General features: G+C 28.8%; 1 protein-coding gene across 2 annotated transcripts; it reads right to left on the bottom strand.

Moving 5' to 3' along the window:
• Positions 1-2,471: 2,471 nt before the first annotated feature.
• LOC111033156 (pro-resilin-like) lies at positions 2,472-7,520 on the bottom strand. Of its 2 annotated transcripts, none has more exons than XM_022313760.1 (3): positions 7,342-7,520; positions 4,760-4,942; positions 2,472-3,106 (listed from the first exon to the last, which is right to left on the bottom strand). In XM_022313760.1, the coding sequence occupies exons 1-3, from the start codon at positions 7,354-7,356 to the stop codon at positions 2,609-2,611; spliced, it is 696 nt and encodes a 231-aa protein (XP_022169452.1). In that variant the 5' UTR covers positions 7,357-7,520; the 3' UTR covers positions 2,472-2,608. The 2 variants fall into 2 exon arrangements, with proteins under 2 accessions (XP_022169452.1, XP_022169453.1); XM_022313761.1 differs by lacking the exon at positions 7,342-7,520 and adding an exon at positions 6,290-6,438.
• Between the last annotated feature and the right edge of the window lie 3,483 nt (positions 7,521-11,003).

The raw sequence follows: 11,003 nt of genomic DNA, 5'->3' as shown, positions 1-11,003 counted from the left end.
GTACTAAGTACAATTGTACAGACCAATAAATAATAATAATATAATAATAAAAACAAATTACTTCTATATCTTGTGTCGCAGTAAGTACATCACACTTAGTTATTTTGTTGATTTGATCAATGAAAGTGGTGTTTTTTTTCCATTTATTAGACTTATAGACATATTATTTATATTTTCTAATAATGTTCGGCTTCGGAACTAGGAATACTGAATAGTCGTAAGATATATAATAAACATTATTGTACAGAATTTGAAATGTCATTGTGTGTATAAAATATGAAAATAAGTCTACTCTAAAAGTTTCAATCACCCACGAGGCCACGATTAATAATTTTAAATTATAACAAAAAGCAGAAAAAGCATTGCTTTTCCTCTATTGATTTTAGAATAGCAATAATTTTTGCAGGGTTTCCGGTCATTTTTGAGCGTGCACTATATACATTTAACACATTTAACTTCCCGCCTACTCCCAAAGAAACAGTTTCTATACTGTTTTGATACAATTTTAATTTTCCTGGTTAGTTAATCCAATTAACTCGATACGTTTGTTTAATTAGTTCTTGCTCAATTATGTTAAAACGTTAATTAACTAATGTAACTTCACCTTTTAATTTTAGATTTTGTTCTTTTAGATGTCTGTTTTCCTCCTTAATTCGTATGGTAAAATCATCAAATTGATTGACTTTGGGAGGTCCAATAGTTGCTCATTAGAAACATCATTACGATCTTCCATTGCTGGTAACCTTTGTGTTTTTACTATCAGCTACTATTGACTCTATGGTTATATGCCATAGATAAGGGTCTATGCCTTCTTTACATTTAGTGCAACACTGTGGTTTCTTTCTAGTGGCTGTATAATTTTTAAAACTTTTTTCTCTAATAACCGCACAACTGCACAAGCAAAATGCAAGAATACCTTACACTTTGAGCAATTTATATTGTCATTGTCGAAAATTTCCTTGTTACATATTATATAGGTAAATGATAATAGCATGATAATATATTAAGTATAACTGATAGGTAATTTCGATTTTAGATAAGCTACAAGCACACGATTAGACACGACCTTTCACACTGAATCAACACGAATCGATAATTGAAATGAAATTAAATAAACTGAAAATAAATAAACTTACTGAAATTAATTGTTTATAAAAAAAAAATTGTGCTAAGGATTTTTAATATTTTTCAACAAAAACTGCAACAGCACATTAGGAGTCTTGTGTTAAATTTTTAAGCTTTTTGTCCCAACGAATACAATTTTATTGACATTAATAGAAAAAAAAAACTAAAAATATTGAAATTGTTCATAAACAGCGCAAAACAAGTCAAAATATTTTTAAAACTTTGTGGTGTATAAAAATGTTATTATAAACATTCAGTGAAAATTACATGTATATCTACGCTTATTTGTTATACACTAAAATCCAAAATCGAGTTTCGCGGAAAAATTCCCATTTTCCATAATTTTTTTTGTGTTCTCCGGAGCTTTTTTAGTGATTGATGTATTTAATTTGAATTTAATGACAAGTAAAATGAAAAAAAATAGTTAAAAATATCTTATGGTTATAAATAGGTCAAAAAAATTGAAAATAGTTTGAACATTTTACTTTATATGGAAAATGTTTGAGCCATACATACATTTATTCATAATTGGATCATATTAAAATAAAGTTTATATTATATTGTCTACATGACGAGCCATGCACATTTAGCTGTACCTAACTGAAAACAAATTTATTTTTGGACTCCAGCCAGTGTCGGTTTTGCTAATGATTGGGCCCCCGGCACAGTAATTTTCAATGGGCCCTTTTACAAAAAAAGGGGTTTTTTAAATTTATAATTTTTATAACATATAAAGGTGCATTTCCTGTGTACATAAGTACATTTAATATTACATTTTGATTAAATAGTCAAATAAAATATATAATATAATTAAAAATAAAACTTTTTAATAGTAAATATAATATTATATTATTTAAAACAATAATCTCTTCAATTCTACTAATTATAGATACTAGTATTTATAAAAAATGCTTCAATGTTTACAAATTGATTCGATTGGAACCCGAGTCTGGTGTCTCGAGTAAACTTAATATTTTTATTTTTTTCCATTTGGAAATGGGCCCCTAATATATGAAAATGTCCAGGGGCCTCCGGTGCTTGCCGGATAACCGGGTGGGCCAGACTGACACTGGGTTCAACCTTTTTTTAGTAGAGATACGAAATACATATACATTAAATTATGTATTATATTATAAAAGTATAGAGAACCGTATTATAACTTTGAGCTTGATGAATATATGGAAATAAACAATTGAAGGAGAATCTGATAAATTTTAATTTATAAATAATAATTATTATGATAAGGATAATGGTAAAATACACATTTAAAATAAAAACATTATATTTTTATTAGTTAAAAAAATAATTAAATAACTAAAATGAAGTAATTATTTACTACGGTATACATTTATAACAATTTTGTTCTACGTAATATTTATTCGGTTTAGTTTGGCCAGTTACCACCGTATAGCTTATTTTGACTGTTGTTGAAAAATAAAAAAATTAAGTACATAATTAAGTAGAAGGTTGAAAGTATCAAAAGTTATTTATATTGATTCCCTTGTTTTTGCTGAGAAGATCCCTTAATACCATTCTGGAAAGACGGAACCTGGACGAGATAACTTGGTGCCAAAGGAGAAGAACCAGATGAAGGGTAACCAGAATAACCCCCGCCAAGACCCGGAGCAGGAGCATTATATGCAGGAGCAGCAGAGCCATATGATGGAGCAGCAGATCCATATGCAGGAGAAGCAGAAGGATAACTAGGAGCACCAGAATTGAATCCCGGAGCAGACGGATAACCTCCTTGGCTGCCTGGGTTTCCGGGTCTGCTTAATTGTGGTTTTGCTTCTCCTTCATAGCTGACCTTGGCGTTGTAACCGTTTTCGTCGGCTACATATGTCACTACTTGATAGCGACCATCCGGAAGGAGTACTCCGTACTTTCCGGTCACTCGTTGGCCATCACTGTTGGCTTCGTGATTGTAGTCTGTATTGGTAGGTGCATCTTTCACTTCATAAGCAAAGTTGAACGGCTCTGGCTGTATTAACGCAGACAAAGACATTGTTCAGTTAATGCAATTAATAATACAAGTTTGAATTAATAACTATCACTCTTGTGTCTAGTTCATAGTCTATTGTCTACAGACTATACTAGAAATGCTAATATTTATAGCCCATACTTATACCACAGAATTTATAGGTACAAGGTAGGTTAATTAAGCTTGTATGGCTGTATCTGAATTTGGGATTTTAACTTGAAATCGGTTTGTTATTTTTTTGTCACTATTACTTGCGTAACTAAAAAAAGTATGATAACTGCGTATTTGAATAAGATCTTGTATAATTCACATTATACTTTAAGCGATTTTTACAAATTATGAAAGGGTAATTTATCAAGTTAATAGACAATTATTTAATTAATTATAATATACCTAAGCGACTACTAAAATAGGCAGGATACCAAAATAAGTCATTAAAATGTTTAGGTGAACATGTAACAGGTATTACTTTTACAGGTTCCTACTTACAGCCTCATTAACCAGAGTTTGTTTAGGAATTTTGATTAGTGGTGGGGGGGGGGATCTAAAATTGAGAAATAAAATAATTATAATTATATGTGAGCACAATATAAGTAATATACAGGACATATTATATTATATTTATCAGGTGTGCATGCAGCTGCTTAAAAAATATAAATAAGACACGGTAGGTTAAAGTTAAAGTGCAATGTGTAATGTGTAAATTAAAAAATGGATTATCACTTATGGATTTGATTATACTTATCCTTTTCTATTATTTTCATGGGCCATAGGAAGGTATACTTAAAATCAATTTTCGGTAGTTTGCGAGTTGTGACACATCACAGTAGTCAGTGGTTATTATCACACCCTATATTGTAGTCATTCCATTTTAAGTCAAATATAATTTGTGGAGAGTATCTTTAATAATTATAAGCCTATTATAATTAATACTGATTTTTCTGTAGTTAAATTAATTGATTTTAATACTGTGCAGTTTTATTAACGTTTAGTAATACTAAGTTTCCATTTTCTTAATTAATAGCATCATATTTTGCGATTAACGAAATAATTTATCTGTATAGCCGCACATCATCAATCTACATTTTACAGCATTTCAAGATGTTATAACTAATAGGAATAAAAAAAATGTATACTTTTAAGTAATAATTAATAAGTATAAGTCCATTATGGACTTGTAATAAATGCTTACTGTACATTTAGACATTTAGTGTACAGTTTATTGCTGCATATTGAACATTTGAAACTTATTTCGATAAATTATGCCTTTAAAGAAAGGGGGAAAACTGCAGAATCCTTATAGGGGTATTAATTGTGACCAGTGACTTATGATAATCAACGTTTTTAAGTAATTAATTATATTTAAAAACCATATAGCAATACCAAGGTCTAAGTAATTCGATTGAGAATATTGCTATCTGTATAAATTGTATAATACTAAAATACTTTACATGACGGCTGACACCATTATTTATGGTTAACTACCATATTTTAATAATAACAATATTAACGTGGGTACATATCAATATTTTGTTATGAAATTTATTTGCATTATTCAAAAGATGACTGGTTATGCCGTTAGTAATTACGAAATAATATTCTAAAAATATGATTTGTATTGAAATGCAATGTGCGTATTAACATAGAACTTACTTCTGAATTTCCATCTGATACACCTGCTCCACTGACGGGTTTTTGGCCTTTGTATCCATAATCTCCTGATGGTACACTAATACCTGAACCACCGTATCCGGGATTGCTATTTCCAGCAGGACTGCCATATTGAGCACAGACGAGTGATGTTAAAAATACATTCAATAATAGAACGACAACGGCCTAAAAATATTAAACTTGGTGATGAAAGCGTTGAATTTAGTTTTGTAATTATACAATTAATATATTACTAATATCTACATGCAAGGCCGAAGCCATGGGAGGCCAAGGAGAGGGGGCAATTTCCCCCCTTCCCAACGTCCATAGCTAACAAATATAATATTTATGTTTAACAAATTTTTTAATTGAGGTAAAAATTTGAAAATACACTTGGTTGACCTCCACCCCCTGATGATATTTCTACCTACGCTCTTGTCTACATTTACATGTCATATCACTCGACATTCATGGGCATGGGACTGTACTAGTGTGCCTACATAGATGTCTTGTGAAATATCTAAATTTAAGTTTAATTTTAGAGTAATAACTAATAATGACAATCGAGTAAGTACACAGTAAACAAAAACTTCAAAAAAAAACCATTGTACAATGTTATACAGACTAACTCACTACACATCATACAAAGTACCAATCAAATTTATGAGTGTTGATTATATTGAGTCAAATAGTTCTATTGGTACCTAGAAGTATGAATATATGTTTAAATGAATAGTGAATAAATATAAAAATTAAAAAGTTAGTTTATTTCACTTTGACACAATATTGTGTATAGGTGAACCTATGCTATTTTGTATGTTTTAAGTTATAACTTTTAACTTAAAAAGGTGTAAGTTATCATTGTCGTACTAAATACGTTACTTACTCAAGATTATACTTATTGTAGACTAAAGTTACAGTGTGTAAGTATTAAGTATTAAGTACTGGTGGTTCCACGAAAAAATATCCCTGACAAAATATAATACTATATAATCTTTATTATAAAAGTTGCAATTATAAACAATAATCGCACTTTATCTAAATAAAATGTGTATCATTCGTTATTTTTATAATGGTATAATAGTGTGTCATTTTATACCATTACCTACAGTGCGTGTCGTGTGCATTTAACTGAATTTATTAAAATCGATCGATTAATTAAATTATTAAACTAACACATTTTATTTTATTTAAAAATGTTAGAATTTACTAAAAGCCAAAAAGGCTATAATTTACTAATATATGAAGGATATTTATTCTGTATACACCGAAAGAGTGAAAAAAAATAATTTGGCGTTGCACTGAGTAAAAAAGTAAAAATTGTTCGACGAGATGTTAAACAATCACAGACGACGGATCAGGTTTGTTTATTTATGATTACCTACCTAATTATTAGGACTTGGATATAATAATATATAAAGTAAATATATAAATATTATAAAATAATAAAATATAAGAACCGTCGATATCTGAATATCTATAATATGTAGCTTGTGTTATAATAAGCATAATAATTTTTGACGAAAAACTTACCATTTTAATATTTTTTTAAAAATGTTTTAACTAATTTTTTTGTATTCTATAAATGTATTAATATCTATATGTAACTTGTATAAAAAAGTTTAAATTTTCAACTAATGGTTACTCGAGATATTTTGACGTGTCACAGTAAGTACTTACTAGATATTTCACATTGATACATAACTGTATATAAAACGAAAATGTTTTTGATTAAAAAAATTCATGAGATAAGTTGAACTGTGGTTTTTTGTAAGATTATGGTTTTATCAAAATTCCAATGAAATTGTTAATAATTGAACAATAAAAAATAAGACCAAAATTCAAAATATAGTAATAACTAATACGAGTTTGTCCAAGTTTAAGCTATTCACTATATAAATATTATAATAATGTATTAAACATTATATAGTATTATAGAATATATGTGTGTATTTTAATATTTCATTCTCATACATGTAAAATATTTGTTTTAAATAACAAAAGTATACACAGCTACATAAGTACACGCACACGTACAAAATTATATATAAACAAATACGTGGTACGTAGTACTGGCAATGAATAAATTGTTCAATAGAATAAACTTGGACAAGTGGGCACTACTCTGCTGTAGAGTAGTTGTCGAGTAAGTATACCTATGTCATTGTAATGGATATGGATTTGATATATTTGATTCAATGATGAACCGTTGCTTGCAAAAAATGATTCTGAATGGAGACGTGCAAAATATTATTTTAGTTTTATTTTTATTTTTGTATTAATTAACTTGCGGTGTCATAGGCCATTTATTGGTTATTATTAGTACATTTTTAACTGTAGGAGGGTGCGGTTACTGTTGACTTAGAACACATGTATTTGTCACTAAGAACCCAGGTGGTTACCCATCGGGTACCATTTGGCTGGCGTTCAGTTCACGTTTTGTGACTGAAACCAGCTACACACCGAGCCACTTATATTCTATGATGATGGCATAAAATGTGTTTCGAAACAGTAACAATATAGTAGGTACTTAAAATATTAATATTGACATTGTGAAGTATAATGTTGTTATGTTTTTCGCTTACCTTTTGTTGGATCATGGTAGTGTGATGGGTTATATTAAAGTGTGAAACGTAAGTGAACAGAATTTACGCCGGATAGATGATAGGTATAGACGGACACTGGAATAGTAATAAGCAGCAACCGAGTAGATATTTTTCTTGTTCGACGGCACTATCACTAATGATTTACATTGATTGAGGAGGGACGTCTTATATAGTCACCGACGGAGTGCAACTGAAATTAGCATAATGAATCATTTTGATTATAAATTAACTAATATAGTTATTTTTCATTTAAATAGGTATTAGGTATCCAATTTCACAGACATGTGAACTTGAAGTGTCTGGGTATTGATGGACACAAAAAACATAAACATCATCGTAAAAACCAATAAATTGATCACTGCGTCCAGAATCTAACGTATGAATATCTTATATTTATATAATTATGTTTAAACTTTGTTCACGATCTCATAACTATTAACTCTAATTACGCGATGCCAATGGAGATCATATCTCACGTTATTACTTTTAATAGACGTCGTCCATAAACACAATATGAACGCTAGCTAACATAATATAATAATAAAAGTGTTATTTCCGCAAACTTAAATACTAAATCTTACCCCAAAAAAATATCAATTATTATAATTAACTAATTACTAACATACACAATCAAGCAAGAAATGTAAAAATTGTATTTTATATTAAAAAAGTTTAAAATGTTGTCGAAAATTATTATTTTGAAAGGAAATCAGTGTATATATTATATTACTTCAAGTAACGAAAACTGTATTAAGCACAAGTTTTTATTTTTATTATATATTTTTACAGAATAATACCTAAAATGTCTCATACATTTTGTTTTGGTATCTTCTTTAATTTCCTAAACGTGATACGATGTTAATGATTGTAATTATTGCCAATGGACAACGAGCTTAGATGAGGAATATACTTACAAAGAGTTACAATTAACAACAAAAAATAATAATGTAGGTATGTATATTATTAATTTAAACTGTAAGATTTAAAAGTATAAAAATATGATATTATTACGAAATTATGATGAAATAGTAATAACAGAAATTAAATTGATGATGAAATGTGGTGTGCTAAATTAATAGGTTTACTTGGAGCTTTTTCAAAAACTGAATGTTTTAAATTCGAGTATGCAAGGTCGCAAAGCAAAAATCATTTCTATACTAATGATAAAATGAAATTAAAAAAAAAATTAATTTATGGTTATCATCCATAAAAAATGTTGAATTTTTATGTTTTTCTTCAGTTGAAGAATCCATAATGCATTTAAGCATTGTTCAAAAAATGAAATTGAAAAACATAATATACGAACATTTGTTGACACTTTCTTGAAGTTTAATGAGTTATTCTCTATCACTTTCAACGATAGAAATACAGTGGGTAGTTTCATTATATTATGGTCCACGTGGAGAAAATATAGTAAAAATGCAAACTAAACTTTTAAGGAAAAAGAATATTTATTAGAAGTGTCATCAAAAACAATGTTAAAATCTAAATTTTATATATCTCAAAATGATTCATTTTGGATTTCTTTGCAACACAAATACACCGGAGTGACCAAAAAAACATTGCAAATTTTCCTTTTTTTTTCAACGTCATACATATTACACATGCATGTGAATCACCATTTATGACATAAGAAATAACAAAAACCCAAAAATGTCTACTCTTAACGATATTGCAAGTGAATTACGCATAAGTTTATCAACATTTGCCCACAAATCTTAGATGTATAATATGTACAGTTCACAAATATCGCACCTATTTTCTTTATAAGGTAATACTGTTTTTTATAATACTTTTTTTATTTACAATACATTCTTTGAACTGTTTAAATTTTAACTAAGTAAATTTGTTTCTTTTTTTAAATAAAATGCTGACATACATTATATGTATTACATACATAATAGATTTAGTAGGTAATAATTTGTATTAATTTACAAAGGTTGGTAAATTTTTACTTTTTCAAAAATCCATTAATATGTTACGATGTCGCCATTTTTATGCATCTAAATTGGGGAGAAAAAAAGATTGCCTAGGTACTATCAAATCATATGACGCCGGTCGATCACTTTCCATTGTATAATCAGCCCCATTCATCGTCTCATTCCAATGATGTAATATTGCACCACGATTTGTAAGCACGCAATCATGGTCTTGAATTGAGTATACCTGTATATATATAGTAGATACTAGGTATATCTATAAAATACCACGGTGCGGGGTTATTGAAAATACAAAAATATATACTACCCATATCTTATATTGTACATAAAATATTAAAATCAAGATTATCGTATCGGCAAGTGTTAGGCAGCAGCCTCAGTCATTATTATTATTATTATTATTATTATCATCTCGGTGTCTCGAGTTCCAACTTATAGAGGAGCTGAAGAGGTAGGAGATATAAGGCAATAGGTATTATCACGGTCTTTCATGATTTTCTATTATTTTGATGTATCGTTCCCACGGGTGATACAACCTCCAACCGGTCCAAGCGAATAGTACCTACTCTATTATTATTGTTTTCCGGTAAATCGTTATATTTCATAGGCTGCCGACGTAAAAATCGTTAAACAAAAATATCTAATATAATTATAATTTCGAATGACGACTCTAAATACATAGATGAGGCAACCAGAATATGATAACATATTGATCATTATTCAAATTTACCACAATAAAACCTTGTCTGACTAATTTTTCGCCGAAATAACATGGGTGTTCCTTCGGTATTAAAAATTAATTGTTTTTCGTGCGATACGTGACCGTTGATAGCCGACATTGAATGTGACCTGAGATGTTCAAATATATTGCCAAACTTTATTTATTCGTAATTATCTTATTATAAGGCACAACTCCGTGTACATTTGAATGAGAATGCTAAATAATCAGTATAAACCCATCGAGGTTTAATTGAATTTTATTTATTTAAGTATGTCAATAGCAACATTTTTATTAACATTATTACATTTTTTAGTTAATTATTTGTATTTTGTATAATATTAAGAGATTTTAGTAAAATTATGAATCAGAGATGTCTAGAATAATTACTGCCTATAATTGGTAGTTGGTACAGGCAGGTACCTACTCATGACCATAACTTAGAGGATGTGGCACAAATTTGTTTCATCCTCCAATTGAAATATTATGTTTTCAAGGTAATTTTAATAGCAACATTTAAAATTATTTTAGTACATTTTGAAGTGTATTTTTAAATTAATTCCTATTAGTAACTATTACTCAGTCAGTGGAATTAAAACTTTTGTTTGGGGGCTATCCATGCGTCATTTAACAAATTAGACAACAATAATCATTATTAAAATAAATGTTATTCCTATATTATGCATTGGGCTCCACTTATAGTTCAAGGATAAAACGCGGGCGAGTAGATAACTCTGTGCTGTGCTGTGCTGCGCTGCACGAAAGATATTTTGACGGTTTTTGAGTTTTTTTGACGTTTAATATTTTCGATTTTTTTCTTATAACATCGATAACAAAATATGTAGGATCGGCTTACTAAGGAAAGATTTTCTAACATTTAAAGAGGTGTCAACACAGTTATCAGGATTTTTGAATTCACATTGGAAATCGAAATTTTTTTTTATTTGTAAGTAGTGGCCATTAGTTACAGATGATAATATAAG

This window comes from Myzus persicae, unplaced genomic scaffold (assembly GCF_001856785.1).
Source record: "Myzus persicae strain clone G006 unplaced genomic scaffold, MPER_G0061.0, whole genome shotgun sequence".
Classification (NCBI taxonomy): domain Eukaryota; kingdom Metazoa; phylum Arthropoda; class Insecta; order Hemiptera; family Aphididae; genus Myzus; species Myzus persicae.
The sequence above is the reverse complement of the archived record's forward strand: the minus strand, read 5'-3'. Positions and strand labels throughout refer to the sequence as shown.